The following is a 17,015-nucleotide window of genomic DNA, read 5'->3' on the forward strand; positions in this document are numbered from 1 at the left end:
TCTAGTATATGGTTTTTGGAGGTGGGGAATTGATGCATTTTATATATTTATTTATTTAAAATAATTATATAGTCCCTGTCCCACACTCAAAGAGTACCTAGGTTGTGTATAATATTAATTTAAGTCCATATAAGCACTATTTCAATGCAATAAAATGCATAATAAAGTACAGTATATAATACTGTTGTCAGGAACTTAATGGAGTTGAACACTAATGGCCAGCAAATACTTGGTCACATAGATACGTCTTTAAATGTTGATGAAAACACTGATCCGTACATTACTACTGAATTCAAAAGGGCAGACTGTTCCACCACAGAGAATGCCATCCTCATGGTTGCCAGAACATGTACTGATGTAGGTAATGAGACCACCAGGAATGTCTCCACTGAAGATCTTGGTGAACAGATGAATTGATATGAGAACAATCATTATCTTGAAAAATCTTGTGCTAAGTTGTTTTAGAAAGGATGAGGTAAAATGTTGGAGAATTTAGGAGTGCTTCATTCATCTTTTGTGATATATCGGGACAGTTTCCTTTGGGAGGTTGTGGACTCCCCTTCCTTGGAGGTTTTTTTTAGCAGAGGTTGGATGGCCATCTGCCATGGATGCTCTAGCTGAGATTCCTGCATTACAGGGGGTTGGACCAGATGACCCTTGGGTCCCTTGCAACTCTATGATTCCATGAGAGACAGACTACTTGCTCCACTCATTGATCAGATACAGGCTGTACACGAGCTCTATTCATTCTGCAACCAGCATGCAGTCACAGGACCTGAGGGGTGTTTTACAACTGACAGCTTCCATCAATGCTTCACCATATCATACACTGTGCTTTTCCAATCAGACCCAACTGTATAGGAGTTTTAATTTGTTTTAATCTATTCTGTTGTGATTTAAACTTTCTGTGTGCTTTAAATTATGGTTGTCATTTTTAAATATTGTTTTCATTCATTTTTAATAATATAACAGTTTAACAATGTAGAACATTTATATACTCTCAATCTGAAAAATACAAAAACACAGATCTCCATTGTTCGTTTAAAACTTTCTTGTCTCAAACCACAAAATAGGCATTTTGTTCTGCCTTCAAACCTTTAATGTTCAATTTCCCTTCCCTTCTTCTTGAAGCCAAAAAGCAGCTCACACACTGAATGTGAATTATCATCAGCTGATGGACAAATCTCCCTCAGTTATAAATTATAACTGTCCCAAAAATAATTAACAAAGGGAGGCTTTTGCAGATCCCATACCCATCACGGCTCTTTCATGGCTTTGGGGCAAGATGTAAATTCCTCAGCTCTCAAGTCGCTTAACCCCCATCTGAGTTCCTAGGAGCTGACTGCTTCTTGGTCTCTTGACAGTAGAAAACAGCTTTTTCAAAGCACCAGAGATTAATCTCTTGTTCACTCTTTTTTCCAAAATGATATGGGAACCAAGACTTATGTCTGGCTATCATCAATCACCATGTAATTATCCCTGCTGGCAGACCGCCAACAAAAGATGTTCAATCTGCTATTTCCTTCCCCATAACACATAAAAAACTCCCCACAAACTTCCTAATATTTAGTTTAATAATAAGGAGAAGTTGTCCTATAAATAGAATATTTTCAAACTTCTTGAAGAATATACAACGCAATATTTTTTGATGTCTGTTTTTCTGGGGGTTTTTAAGACAGAACATTAAAATAGCTACATATTCAATTTTAGTCATACTACGAAGGAAGGAAGGAAGGAAGGAAGGAAGGAAGGAAGGAAGGAAGGATAAGCACTGTCTCCACTCAAACATGCTATGCCATCCTGTGGTCCGAGATTCTCACCCTAAGTCAGCATGCAAATATGCATCTGCATAATTCTAACTGAAGCTCCCCCCAACCTGCAATTTTGCCCTTCAACAACTGCTAGAAGGCCCATTCCATTAGCTTCATCTGCAGCAGTAGCAGCTCAGTACTACCCCCTACCAACTTCCCTGGTGACATGGCATGAATTGTCTGGAGTGCCAGTTTGATAACATCCACTGTTTACAAATAAACTCTCAAACAATTGATAACACCAAATTCCCTATAAAGAACATGAAATATGACTCACCGTGCTGTCATTTTCCTTTTCAGAAATTAAATTGCCTCCACTGACCATCAAAGAAATGTCAGAGTTGCCATTGCAAAGGATGTTCTCTGCTATTTGGACAGTGGGCTGCAGGAATGTCAACTCATTCCTCCTGGATTCAGAGGACAGACAGACCTGGTAGGAATAAGGCAAAGTTCCGTCCTCATAATTAGGTGGGAATATGGCACCAGCCTTTGAGTGAGGGTCAGGAATAAAGCACTGAAGGAAAGTGGGGTTTCTTGACCTTCGAAGCTTCATCAGAATGGTCAGAATCACCGTCACCAAGAACAGAAAGGACACCAAGGTCAAGGCCAATACCAAATAAAACTGTAGATCAGACTGATACTCTGAGTCATTTGGTTGGGAGTTCATTTCTGGAAGAGCCTCCTGGAAGTTCTCAGCAAACACCAGGCTCAAAGTTGTGGTGGCTGAGAGAGGAGGATGCCCATTGTCCTTCACCAGGATGACCAGCCTCTGCTTCACTGCATCTCTCTCAAGTAATGCTCGGACTGTTTGCACCTCTCCTGTGTGGGAGCCAATGCTGAAGAGTGAGGGCTCTGTGGCCTGCAGGAGATGGAAGGAGAGCCAGGCATTGTGTCCCGAATCAGAGTCCACGGCCACCACCTTCGTCACCAGATAACCTGACTCAGCTGACCGAGGCACCATCTCAAAGAAAGGTGAGCCCTCTGTTGATTGTGAGGGGTACAGGATCTGCGGAGCGTTATCATTTCGATCCAAAACACATACTGTCACTGTGGCACTGCTATTGAGTGGTGGAGAACCTCCATCTTGGGCCTTCACTTGAATCTGAAACTCCCTGAATTGCTCATAGTCAAAGGAGCGTTGGGCATAGATGATCCCGGTCTCAGAGTTAATGGAGACATAGGAGGAAAGAGGCAGGTCCTTGATGTTGCTGTTAAGGATGGAGTAAGTGATTCTGGCATTGCGATCCAGATCTGGATCAGAGGCCTTGACGTGGAAAATTGAGGCTCCAGATGGGTTGTTCTCTGGAACGTAGGCAGTGTAGGAAGATTTGTCAAAGGCTGGTGGGTTATCATTGATATCTGAGATCTGTATGTATATGGATTTGTGTGTGGAGAGTGGAGGGGTGCCTTTGTCTGTTGCTGTGATTGTAATATTATAGTCGGGAGTCCTTTCTCTGTCAAGGGCACCATCTATGAGGAGCTTGAAGTAATTACTTGAAGATGATACTATCAGGAAAGGTACAAGTTCCTTCAGGTGACAGGTGACATCTCCATTATCCCCAGAATCCCTGTCCTGAACTTTAATGAGAGCAATTACAGCTCCAGATGTGACATCTTCCGGAACTGGGCTGGACACGGATGTAAGGATCATATCTGGAGCATTGTCGTTCTCATCAAGAACCTCAATCTCCACATTGCAATGTGCCGCCAAGCCTCCTCCATCACTTGCCTGAATTATCATCGCATATTTTTGCCTGTCCTCAAAATCAACACTTTCTATGAGTGTGATTGTTCCATCTCTGGGATCTAGATGAAACTTCTGCTTGGCTGTTTTTGGGATGTCACTGAAAGTGTAAGTGATCTCAGCATTTGACCCTTCGTCACTGTCAGATGCTTTGACTTGAAGCACAGAGGTTCCTTTGGGTGCACTCTCCTTCAGGCTCACTTTATAGATTGTCTGGGTGAAAACAGGGGCATTGTCATTATTATCAATAACTGCAACCAATATTTTGGCTGTTCCAGTTTTTGGAGGTTCTCCACCATCCATGGCTGTAAGGACCATGTTATGCATTTGTTCCTTTTCCCTGTCCAGTTGTTTCTGCAATACTAATTCTGCATACTTTCCGCCATCATTGCTGTTTTGAATTTCTAGTTTGAAAAATGGAGTTGAGCTCAACTGATAATTCTGGAGGGAGTTCATTCCGATATCATCATCTTCAGCATTTCCAAGAGCAAATCGAGTTCCTGGCAGAGTAGACTCACTCAATTTAAGCTCAATATTTTCATTCTGGAAATGTGGCGCATTGTCATTAATGTCCTGGATTAAAATATTTACATGGAAAATATTCAAAGGATTGTGTGCCACAACTTCTAATTCGAGGACACAAGTGGATGATTCCCCACAAATCTCTTCCCGGTCTATCCTCTCATTCACATACAGGTTGCCATTTTGTTCATTCAGATCAAAGAATTGCTTTTCTGAAGAAATACCAAGCTTGCGCTTTGACAGCTCTCTGACATCCAACCCCAGATCTTTAGCAAGGTTTCCCACAAAGGAGCCCTGCTCTGCTTCCTCTGGAACTGAATATTGAACCTGCTCAGACCCCACCTGGCAGAAGAACACAGACCAGAATATGAACAGAAACAGTACTTGCCTCCTGATGATCTTCCTTGTTCTCTCTGCCTGCTTTATTTCCATAACATCCATTGTTGTTTCTGATTTCCTCCTTCTTTCACTTCAGTTTTCAAGACTCCCAGTACACTTATTTGAGATAACAGAAATATTGTTCTTTTGAGTTGATCTTTGGGAAACTGAGAGCTTTCCTTTTTCGAGCGGCTTTTAAAATAAAAGCTTTTCCTTTCTGCTCAGCTGAAGTCTTAAGAGAGTATGATTGCTCCAAGAGTCTCAGAAATGCTGAGCCATGGCTGCTCCCACGTTGTCCAACAGTGACACTCTGAGTCCACATGGGGAACTGCTTTTACTATTTCTATAATTCTACATAGAATTTTTCTCTAAGGTAGGGAATAGCTTGTAATACAAGTTCACCTTTAAATGCAATCAGAAACAAATTTCTTCTCCATCACTTGTGTGCACCCTCTTCGCTTCCCAGTCCCTCACCATTCAGCATCATTGCTTCATTTTCTTTCTTTAAAAATAAGTGAAGAAAAACCAAGAAAAACCATAGGAATAGTAGAGAGGGTATGCTTGTTGGTGAGGAGGGCTCATCAGATATAGAAGCTTTGTTTCCAGAGGCTTCTAAAGAAATTGTGGTCTTCTGGATCATTTAGGGAGTGTAATTCCTTGTCAGGGTACACAGGGTTTGTCAATGTCTCCTTCATTGGATCAGGAGGCAGAGGGAACTACACTTTACATGCTCTCTGGCAGGAAATTCCAGTTCTGTGCATCATTTCTGGTTCAAGGTTAGGACTTTTCTACCTCTGCCCATTGACAGTTAATACTAGCACCCCACACAAAGGTGATTTTTTTTTTTACTTAAAAAGGGGAAGAAATGGCAGGGAGGTTTAGCTAACGGTACTGATGAACCCCATTTTATGTTTGAAATTAAATCAAAGAAAACTGGGTCCTTGCTGAATTAAAGTGATTAAAAAAGATGGGAGAACTTATATTTAAAATCTTCCCATAGGACCTGGACTAAAGCTAGCTGCACTCTTTATAAAAGAGATAACACGTAAAAAATTAGTATGTTATTTGCTATCTGTCTTTCATCCAGTTTAAACATAGCATTAATATCTCTATACTTTTGCATTCTGTTTAAATAGTTTCTGCAAAGAAATAAAATACTGAAAGACCAAACTAACCAATGTGCATTTGATTAATGTGATCAAAATATTTTACCACTTGTATTTACAATAATGTAATGCAACTATTCCAAGCACCATTTCCCCCACAATGTTCCTAAGTAATAAATCATTTCCAGTTTCTCTCATACAATTTTGTGTGAATCAAAGCATCCCCACCCCCTCTCCAGTGTAGTTTTCATTCTGCAATAGATGGACTTCCAGGACATTGTCACAAATGGTCACCCCAACAATATCTCCAAAGTTCAGCCCCTACCAGTTACATCTGTGTCAATAACTTGGCACAAACCATATAATGTTGTTTGGGGACATCTCTCTATCCCAGGACTGTTTTCTTGTGAGTTTCTTAATGGGGTCAGAAACACATCCTACAAATAAGTGTTTTCCGGCTTGGGATTTTTGGACACTCAAGCACTCTTCTTCTGACACCACAGACACATATATTTTCTGGGATTCAAAATTCTACCCTCACCTTATATTGGAAATCTCATTGGGGTAGAACCCCCCCCCCAAAAAAAGTTAGTGTGTTGCTGTTGTTTTCTGACACAGGGTGAAGGTTCCAAGTTATAAGGAGCATAATGCAACCAATCTTATATACAATTGCTTGCATTTTTTCTTTTTTATTCCCAGAGTCCCCTCCTCAATTAAGTCTCCTTATCTTATCATTCTATTTTTTTTATAATATATTTATTGAAATTTTCAAAAAAAAAAAAAAGAAAGACAAAAAAGAGAAAAGAGAGAAAAAAGAAGAAGAAAAAGGAACAATTAAAAAAGTTTACATTGCTTACTTTCCATAACCAATTTCCTGGACTTCCCCACACCTGCCCTTCTTGTATTCCATTTCCAATTTTTAGCTCAGCAAATTCTTGTCCCCACACTTTACCTTATTTTCTCTAATTCATTTTAATTAACCAATTTTAACTTATAAACCTCAATCTTTATATATCAATACTTATTCTTAAAAAACTTTTCCTAAATTCGCCCCATCAATTTAATTAACCCATTTTAACTTAAAAACCTCAATCTTTATACGTCAACACTTATTCTTAACAATCTTTTTCTAAGGTCGGCCCCAATTCCCTTCCCCGAAATCCCCATTTTATGTTAGTGGCAAAACCAACTTAATTAAAACAAAATATATTTATACACCCTTTGGATTCCCAAAGCCCCACCACCCCCTTTCCCGGATTCGAACCCCAACCAAAGTCCATCAGTCCATCTGCAGTCAGCCTGGCGACCTCACGTCTGAGGTGCTCAACTCTCTCTCAGTTTCTCTCTGCCGGTTTTTTTGATAGTCCTTTATTTTAAATTCCGAATCTCGAAGAAGCTCTGTTCCAATAAGGTCCATATTTCTTCCAGCCAGACCTCCATATTTAACAATGGAGCCAAGATCTTGTTTCTTACTTCTCATAGGTCCAAATGTCCCAAAGGCTCCAATTTCCACATTAGCCAAGTTTGTATTCCATATGTCTTCAGATCTCCATATAAGGAGATCTCTCCAATTTCCATTCTTCAATTCAAACCAAATTTTCATCATCCTGTTCTTATTTTCCTTTGTATCCATCTTAACAGGCCTCTGGCTCTCCTTAATCATCTGCGACATCATAGCTCCTCCTTCTTTTTCCTTCAGATCATCATGTTCCTCTTTAATCACATTCTCAGATGTCTCAAATTTCTTTTCTTGTTTGGCTGTAAGGATTTTTAGATCAACAACAGCGCTTCCCTGTTCATCTGCAGGAACTTGAATCATGTCCCTTCCAGGCTCAGCAACTTTATTTACTGTTCCCTTCAGTATTGTGACGTTTATAGTCAAAACATGTTCCTGCAGTTTTCCCAGGAGAGAGAAGGTCTTCTCCAGTTCAGCCAGTATTTTTCCACTTACAGCCATTTTTGTAATGTCCTGAACCCCCTCTAGAGGGATTCTAGTTTCTTAATGTCTTCCAATTCCCACCCAAAAGCCAAGTTAGCCTTTTCTTCTTTATTTTAACAATTTGTTACCAAATTGTAGCGAATATAACCAGCAAAGTCAGCAAAAACAAAGTTTCCCTTTTCTTCCAACTTTGACAGCTAGTTTGACAGCTGTCACAGTCTTTATGCCTCTTCTGCAGGCTCTCTCACCGATCGCTCCAGGGTCTTGGGGGAGGGGTGAATTCCGTTCTCAATGTTAGCTCTTATCCTCCAGCACAATCACTTAAATTGCCCCAACGTAAAGTTAATTGCTTTTCTCCACAAAGAAGAAAGGTATTCTCACAACCTTAGTAATAAAATCCTTGCTTTACGATGTTTACAAGGCGGGTAGGCGGACTTCCTCTTAGCACCTTACCCGATCGTGCCTAATTCCCAAAGAAAATTTCCCTTTTAAGTCCAATTACCGTGTTACTCACGGGTCGTTACTTTTAATCCAAATGTTCAGAGGAAGAAGTTAGCGCTCTCCGTCCATGGCATGCGGCTTCACTCAGCAGGGGAAGCAGTCGACTCACAGCACCACGCCGCTCTCCGTCCCCCGTTCCAGAGCCTTTAAAAAGGCTCCTTTGCGGGTCGGGGGGGCGCAAATGGTGCCCGCCGAGTCACCAGGTCCACAGGCTTCAGCGCCTGTGGTTTCTAAGGGTCCCCGCGTCGCCGCCGCGGCAGAACCCGACCCCTGTTGAGCCGATTCCCTCCGGAGCTCGGAGGGAATCCGCCATTAGACGATGGCGCCAACCCGGAAGTCCCTTATCTTATCATTCTAAAATATACAAACATCAATAATATCTCAGTCAACAAAAGTAAGTAAAACCATAACTGCTTTTGGAAAATGACATAACAAGCCTTTTGGCAATGGGAATATCAATATCAGCTTTCTGGAGGGAGTGTAGTGGAAAGGGGTTACTTACTATCAGAGAAATCCCTATGAAGTACCATGGGCATGCAAACAAGTTCACCAAAGTTACTTGCTGACTAGATGTTTGACTATCCTATCTGTCTGTCCATGCAGACCACAGTAGCTATTTGTAGTGTACAAGCTGCTTGAAAGAAAAATAAAAATGAATCAGTTTCCTTCCACTTTAAGAGCTTGTCTGCCTGAATGACTGGAGTGGACACTGACTTGTCATAGTCCACTAGTTTCTAACCTATGCAGTAAACCTATGTCTTGCCAGTACCAAGATAGGTGGCTGCTCACATTTATATACTCATTTATTGATATACTAGCTGTCTATCCATCCATCCCAACGTTTGGAAATGTCATGCAGAAATGAGATAAAAACAAAATACAACAGAATGCACCAAATCCATCCGTAAATTAAACAAGAACCCACATACTGAAGTCTTGATCAATACTGGTTGGGAAATACACTTCCACATAAAAACTAGGTGAGAGGAATAAAATTAGGCTAATAACTGTCTCCCAGGCATGATTGTTTGCAACATGTAGGGAACTATGTTTTCTTATAGAGCATTCTGTTTTTTGAGCCCCCACCAGCAGTCCGAAGTAACACAAATGAGGCAAAGATTGGTCATCTGACGCATCAAGATAAAAATTTGATGAAAGAAGATACTTCACAGAAGAATCACATACACAGTGATGACTAAAAGAAGGAAGAGCTGAACGGAATAAAAAGAAGACTGACATAGTTCTGTATATAATGAGAAAGCAGAGGCAAATGGGAAATATATTCTGATATTAATAAAACAACAAAAAAAGCATGCTAATCTAAAATTGTTTGCTCACCTGGACTACGATTAAGCCTTCATTGTTCAAGTTTAAATCTTCACCAGGTAGGATTGGATCCTTTGCCTCACAAGCTTCTTTATTGCTCAGAGTATTGGAATAATTTGCCTTTCTAGAGTCTGTAGTGAGAGAAACCTCCTGGCAGTAGGAGTGCAGAAATGCTCGGACTCCGTCAATCCCCACAAACTGTGAGATAGGAGCACCACTGAAATTCACACTCCCCGTCTCAAGCAGCTGAGAATTTCTCCACCTGTGCAACTTGATGGCCAGTAATACAAGGAGGAAAGTGAAGAACAAGCAGGAGACAAAAGCCACTGCAAGGACCAGGTAGAAGGTGAGGTCAGACGGAGGCTCTACAGGAACTGAGATGCTGCTCAAATCTGAGAGGACTGCAGGGATGGCGTCAGCCAGCACCACAGTCAGAGTGGCTGAAGCAGAGAGAGGTGGCTGCCCATTGTCCTTCACTAAAACCACCAGGCTTTGCTTGAGGGCATCTTTCTCCAGAAAGAAGCGGGCTGTCCTGATCTCTCCCGTGTGGAGCCCCAGAGTGAAGAGCCCTGGCTCAGTGGCCTTGATCAGCTGGTAGGAGAGCCAGGCATTCTGGCCAGAGTCTGCATCCACGGCCACCACCTTAGTGACCAGGTAGCCTGGCTCAGAGGAGCGAGGGGCCAGCTCTATCCCCGTGGAGCCGTCAGTGGGAGGGGAGGGATATAGGATTTGGGGAGCATTGTCATTCTGGTCCAGGATGAAGAGAGTCACTGAGACATTGGAGCTGAGTGGTGGAGAACCTCCGTCCTGGGCCTTTACATGGAACTGAATGTCTCGAAACTCTTCATAATCAAAGGAGGTCAGAGCATATATAACCCCCGTCTCAGAGTTAATGGAGAGGTAGGAGGAGAGGCGGGAGTCACTTCCTTGGTCATCAGTGATGGAATATGTTAGTCTGGCATTTTCTTCCCAGTCTGGATCACTTGCTTTCAGGGAAAAGACTGAGGCTCCTCTTGGATTATTTTCTAGAAGATAAGAGGTGTAGGCTGACTGCAAAAAGAATGGGGGGTTGTCATTTGTGTCTAACAGCTGCAGTGAAATAATTGCAGAGGTTGATAATGTCGGAGTCCCATTATCAGTTGCTGTAATAGGGATATCATAGGTCGCCACTTGTTCCCTGTCAAGGGCTCTGTCTGTCACTAAAGTGTAAAAATTGTCCATTGTTTTTTTAAGTTGAAAAGGAAGGCTATTGGGAATTGAGCATATAACCTCCCCATTGACTCCTGAATCTTTGTCTTGGACATTTAAAATGGCAATGACAGTTCCAGTTGGTGTGTTCTCAGACACAGAGTTGAGAACAAAAGTTATTGCTATTTCGGGTGCATTATCATTTAAGTCTTTTACAAAGATAACAACCTTTGATCTGTTACTTAGACCACCACCATCAATGGCTTGCACCTCAAATTCATATAAAGATGATATTTCAAAATCAAGGCTTCCTGCAAGGGTAATGTCTCCTGTTGTTGAATTCAGTAGAAACATTTTAGAATTTTTCTCTGTGTTTTTTTCAAAGGAGTATTTTACCTCTCCATTGGTTCCTTCATCTATATCGGTGGCTCTCACTGTGCACACTATCGACCCTTTAGGAATATTTTCATTCATGCTTGCTTCAAAGATCTGTTGCGTGAAAATCGGTGCATTGTCATTTGCATCTAGAACAATCACATGGATTTGAGCAGTACCAGATCTCACTGGATCACCCCCATCAGTAGCTGTGAAGATGAGATCATAAACTGGTTGCTCTTCCCTGTCCAGAAGTTTCTCCAGCACCAGCTCAGCATGTCTTGCCCCATTTTCTCCTGTCTGCACATGCAGAGAAAAATGGCTACTGCCTGCAAGTTGATAATCTTGTATAGAATTTATCCCTAGATCTGGATCCTGAGCTTTGGGTAGAAGAAACCTGTCTCTGAGTGTTGATGTCTCACTGATTTTCATTTTCCATTCCTTTGGTAGAAACCAGGGTGCATTGTCATTTATATCTGTAATTTCCACTTCAATACCATAAAGTTTTAATTTACTTTCAATAAAAACCTGCAACTTCAATATGCATTTGTCTGTCTCTCCACAGATTTCCTCTCTATCTATTCTCTCAGAAATCTGTAAATGGCCATTGTTGACATTCAAAGCAAAATACTGAACCATACCTACACTGGAAACAATGCGGAGTCCATGGTCTGAAAGCTGCTTCCCATCCATTCCCAGGTCCTTTGCAACATTCCCCACAAAAGAGCCTTTCTGCATCTCCTCAGGAATGGAATAGCGGATCTGCCCGGAAACTGCCTTCCAGATAGTCACCATGGCAAAGCATTGAAGGATTCCTTTTCTGCAACTCCCGAGTCTCTGGGTTTCTTCCATGATTTTGTACCAGGATAAAAAATGCTGGTTCTCTTCAAAAGCTCTAATGATTGGTTTCTGGTGTTCCCTTTGTTCTGCTCCTAGTTCCAGTTCAAAATAGCCAAATTGTTTCTAAGCAAAACTTACTTCAGTTTTGCTTTCTGTACTGTCATGTTCAGCCTTGCCTCAGTTATTGTGTGCTGCACTGTAATAGCTAAGGTTGTGAGGCTAGATCTTTTACTTTTTTTCCTTATTGGTGAACAGCGACACCATGAGGCTCAATACAAAACTGCAGAAGCCTTATTTTGGAATCCTAAATACTATACATTTTCTTCCATAACTCCTTCTATTCTTTATGGTATTATCAGGATATTTCAATTGACTGGTCATTTTGTTCAACACATTAATAGATATTTAGCTCATAAAAGCCAGTTTTGTCCTTAAAAAACCCACAATAGGCACTTTTTCCTCAGGTGTTTTCAAGTTTACTCCCATTCTTAGTTGTACCTGAATACTGAATATTATAGGCATATAACCAAGGATCTGGCAGGTGATTATACTATGATATATACAATCCAGCTCTGCTCATTTATGTATGCTGGTCTGTCATGAGCACCTTTCTACTCATTCTTCCCTCCCTCTCCCAACCATTTCCTTCTCCAACCCTATATTTTCTGAGCGCTTCAATTCTTTATTTGACTGTGTTTTTTGTCCACAAAGCCAGCTCTCTCAATAGTGGCCTTCACATGCAGCTACATCTGTGTGATTTTTCCCCATGATATGACTTGCTTGGGGGCTGCCTATGATTGATAGAACCATGTTTGCATATTGTGTGTGCAAAATTCATGGACTTCCCTGTCCACGTGGTTTTGTCTTTCACAGGTAGCTCTTAGATGCAGGGGATTGCATCACAGAAAGTCTGCTTCCACGGGGCTGTGCTTGAAAAGCAATCATGCACCCTCTTTCCTCTCCATCTTTCTCTGCCTTCAGTAATCCCATGTGTCCAGCTTCTCTTTCTTCAGTTCCCATTTGATAATTCCTCAGGCTCTTAGGCTGACTAACTTTAAGATGAGAAGTTTCCATTAAATCCAGTAAGTAGAACTGCAGAGCCTTTTCAGTGAAAACCAATAATCAGAACAAGATTAATGGAACTAGAATGTCCAAGAACTAAGACTTGCACCCTGCCCATCATGAGGATAGCTATTCATTCAAGTACCATAATAATCTGAAACTGCTGTTTTGAAACAAGAGATGTATTGAGGGTATCAAGAAGGCATTTTTGTTTTCACACCATTACATTCTGAGATAGCAGATTTGAATCTTTTAAGTCTCCATTGTGGGGAAAAGAATTTCAATAATCTATCCCAGATACTTCCAGTTTGCTGCTGTATTCCATTATCCTCTTATGACTTTATCAATGACAGCTCTCCTTTTGGAGGCTTGGTTGTTCTCTGAAGTCAACTCAATTTGACTTTGGCCATCAACTCAGTCACTTCTTTGATTTATAGCTAACCAACAATATTCTCAAATGAACATATCCCACATCATGGCCACTGGGAGGTTTGGCTACAACTATCTGAAATCCCACCCCTGATTCCATAAGCACCCATAACTAGAAATGTGGTAACTTTACTGTGTAGTTGGAGGCTACAAGTATTCAGATGGCCTCTCATGAGGTATGCTTTTAAGTAGGCACCATGTAGAAGGTAAGATAATAAACACCAGTGTCTCTTCTACTTCCTGCTGAAGTGGGGACCTGAAACATCAGAAACAGAAGCCTAGCTGGATGCCATTTGAGTTGTGGTGAAAGCTGGCGAAGCACAAGAAAACCAAGTGACTCAGAAGGCTTTTAAATAGCATGCCTCTTGCTTGGGAGCTGCTTTCCTCCAAACAGTCTCCATGCAGCTGGGGAGTAATGAGTGAGCTGATCACGCAGGTCCTACCCACATAAACTGAACACACTCCTCTTGCATAAACTCAGCCTACATGGCTTCTCACTTAGATCCCAACTGCATAGGGTCTACTCATAGAAAGCAGCTCCCTCATGCCTAATAATAGCTAATAATACTTGGATCATGACTGGATGCAGAAAGGGGACATTTTTAACAAAACAACTTTCAATAGAGATAAATTTAAATCTCTGCGTTAGGTAGGAAGAATCAGGTGCACAAATCTAGGATGGGTGATACCTGGCTTGACAGTTGTACACGTGAAAAGGATCTAGGGCTTTAGCCGACAACAAGGTAAACATGAGCCAGCAGTGCAATGCAATAGCTAGAAAGGCTAATGCAGTTCTAGTTCACATTGACAGAAATACTGGGTCCAGCTTGTGAGAAGTAATGGAATATCTATATCCTGCTTTGGTAAGACAACCTCACCCGGAGTACTGTGCCCATTTCCATGCACCACAGTTTAAGAAGAATATTGGCAAACTGGAATGTGTCCAAAATGGGGAAACAAAAAAAGAATTCAAATTGCAAGAAAAAGTATTTAGACTATTAGGAAGAACCTTTTTCAGGCATGAGCTGCTTGAAAGTGGATCAGACTGCATCCATTAAGTTGTGTACTCTTCTTCATTAGAAGTTCTAAACAGAGATTATCAGCAATGGTGAATTTCCTGCATTGGCAGATGGTTGGACTAGATGATTACTGAGGTCACTTTCAACTCTATAATTCTAATATTTGAAGTGAGAACACATGTGTCTCCACTATGATAAAATGCAAGAATTTCACCTGCTAGAATCATCCATCATTCCATGATCCTTGTGCCTAGCCCTGCTTTGCATATTATACAGGAAGGAATAAATGTCACTCACACCTCTGTTTCCCTTTGTTTCGAACATGTGATGCTCCCCTCAATCCATCCTAGAATTTGGAGTGGTAATATTGCAGCAGCAGTAAATAAATCGTCTTCCTTCTCTATCATTTGTCCCCAAATATATAAAGAAGAATTTGGCAGAGTTCTTTTGGAAGAATAAATCTGGACTCTGTACACTATGGTAATTTACCTCAGACTTTGCAGATAAAATAATAGTCACTTCAACAATCCTGCCATGGAGTCAGTGTGGATTTTTTTAAAAAAATGTCTATATTTGAGATATAGTCAAGAATATTCAGCTTCAAGGCAGGATTAATGCCTATTGGAATAAAAAGGCCTGCAGCAGGCAGTGAAATGCCATCAGGAAGGAGGCCCAGAGGACTTTCCAGGGCAGGGAGTTCCACATCCCTTCCATGAATACCTGCCAAATGTATCTCAGATAGTGGACCCCTGTGGCAGGGAGGCACATGACAGCATGTCCACCAGAAGTATTGTACGGTAGTTACCCCATCTAGGCAAAAATATCAATTCAGGTGGTCAGGGAACCAGTACAGCTTCACATCATTTTATAAAGCCTCAGTCCCAAGGCCTGCTCATTTCTCCTCAGCAAGGAAGCAGGGGAGGTGGTTCTGCCAGGCTGAGGGCCTGCTCTTCACCTTTCCTCACTCTAGCTGCTGCCACCTCAGAAACCTGACAGTTTGCCTGTTTTACAATTACACCATTGGACCAGTGGTCACTTTTTTTAATTCTGAGAGAGTGCTGTGGGTGCAAGTCACAAAATGGCTGCCATGGGTGCATGGCATAATACAAAATGGCTGCTGTGGGGAACGCAGCATACCACAAAATTAGAGTGAGCATGGTCATGGTGAAACTTTTCCCATAATTGTATTTCCATACTAGCTCAACCTCTTGAATTTCTGTCTGCCATAAAACTGTTAAAGGCACAAGAACCCTGTTTTCCCCCAATGCCAACCCTAAACCAAAGCCTCGTCTGCCATCCTGTATCCATTAAGCACGTCTGAGTAGGTATGTATACCATTATACTGTAAGTTAACTATACAGTGAATTCTTAATGATTGGCAGGTCTTTAGCTCTTTCACAGCATAAGATGTGTCTAAGCCTCTTTGCAAAGTGTTCACATTTGCCTTTGGGTGAGTTTTTAACATCCATCCACATTTACTGCGTAGTAATATCTAGAGAAAATAACTTCTAGGGATTACTTCATCTCACACAAACCCACCACAGGAACGACGCATCCCAGTTTCTAGGAACAAACAGCTCATACTCATGGCATTTAAGAACTTTTTAAAAATCATATAATCAGGACTGTGCGCTCCAGAATTGCATATATACTGGATTTTTATTTAATTTTTAGCAAGGTTTAATATGAGGACTAGTAAGGGATTGAAGGTGCTTGCTTAATTGTGAGAGGAGTAGAAAAAGTATTCAGGAAAGATAATATTTTCCTCAGAAGAATGGGGGAGGAGCGCTGCCAGCACTTCTAAAACATAAAGGCTGCCACAGATACACACAGGAGATCAAAAAGAGTGAATATGCATTTTCTAGAAGAGGCTCCACAGCAGAGATTATTGTTTATCTGTCAGAAGAGAATTAATTACCATACTGTATTTAGTGACAGGAAAGTTCTGGTATATTTTCTCCAGGAATAGTTTTGTATGTAGCAAAAAGCCACGCAGTGCTTGGCAAGGCCAGCCCAGTACATTTTGGCACCTGAGACACACCCCAGAATGGCACCCCCTCCCCACCAGGGAAGATGGGGTAAGTGAAGATCTACGTCAGGAACTGACATCAGGATCTGCCACCCTGGTGGACTCTGCCACCTAAAGTGGTCACCACACCTTCCCTCATGGGTGGGCCGGCTCTGGTGCTTGGCATTTCAAAGCCATTACAAGGAACAGCTCTGTCTCTGCCTAGTCTTATGTGAGAGTCTTCCCTATCCACACACCTCCCTGTCTTTGATCTTATCCTTTTAGAGGTTTGGAAAGTGGTAGAGGCACTCATGGTCCATCATATGGAAGATTTGCTTTAATCCTTGAATATGGGAGTGTTTTCTTCCGCCAGTTTACATCTTTGATTTTCCTTCTGCCCTACCCATCCTGGCAGAGAACATGAGAATCCACATGACATTTACTAATGGAAAAGACAGAAGATTCAGCCTAAAACTAATTGCACAAAAGCGCTAAATAATCTATCTTAATTCATATTCAGTTAGTATGTTATATTCATTTTTCTCGATTCAGCAGATGCTAGAATATCAGTCAAACAACTGCATAACTATAACACATGATTATTCTTACTATGCACACGTTATTCCAAAATATCCTACAACTGTATGGTACATTTCGGCCAAAAAAAAGCATTTCTGAGACCCAGTGATTTCTGGATAAGGAACTTAAGCATGTGCTTATCTCTCCTATGGATGGTGCCCATAATATTGATGTTCATTAAAATGCTG

General features: G+C 41.3%; 2 protein-coding genes across 8 annotated transcripts in view; both read right to left on the reverse strand.

The window, feature by feature from the left end:
* The window catches only part of LOC128418020 (protocadherin gamma-A4-like), a 299,406-nt gene that overhangs the window by 231,327 nt on the left and 51,064 nt on the right, over positions 1 to 17,015 (reverse strand). The gene's annotated exons all lie outside the window — the stretch shown is intronic.
* LOC128417220 (uncharacterized) lies at positions 942 to 12,107 on the reverse strand. The gene is made up of 2 exons (XM_053395596.1): positions 9,323 to 12,107; positions 942 to 4,546 (listed from the first exon to the last, which is right to left on the reverse strand). Exons 1-2 carry the CDS (start codon positions 11,740 to 11,742, stop codon positions 2,062 to 2,064), a joined length of 4,905 nt encoding a protein of 1,634 aa, XP_053251571.1. The 5' UTR covers positions 11,743 to 12,107; the 3' UTR covers positions 942 to 2,061.

The sequence above is a fragment of the Podarcis raffonei genome, chromosome 7 (assembly GCF_027172205.1).
Source record: "Podarcis raffonei isolate rPodRaf1 chromosome 7, rPodRaf1.pri, whole genome shotgun sequence".
Lineage (NCBI taxonomy): Eukaryota > Metazoa > Chordata > Lepidosauria > Squamata > Lacertidae > Podarcis > Podarcis raffonei.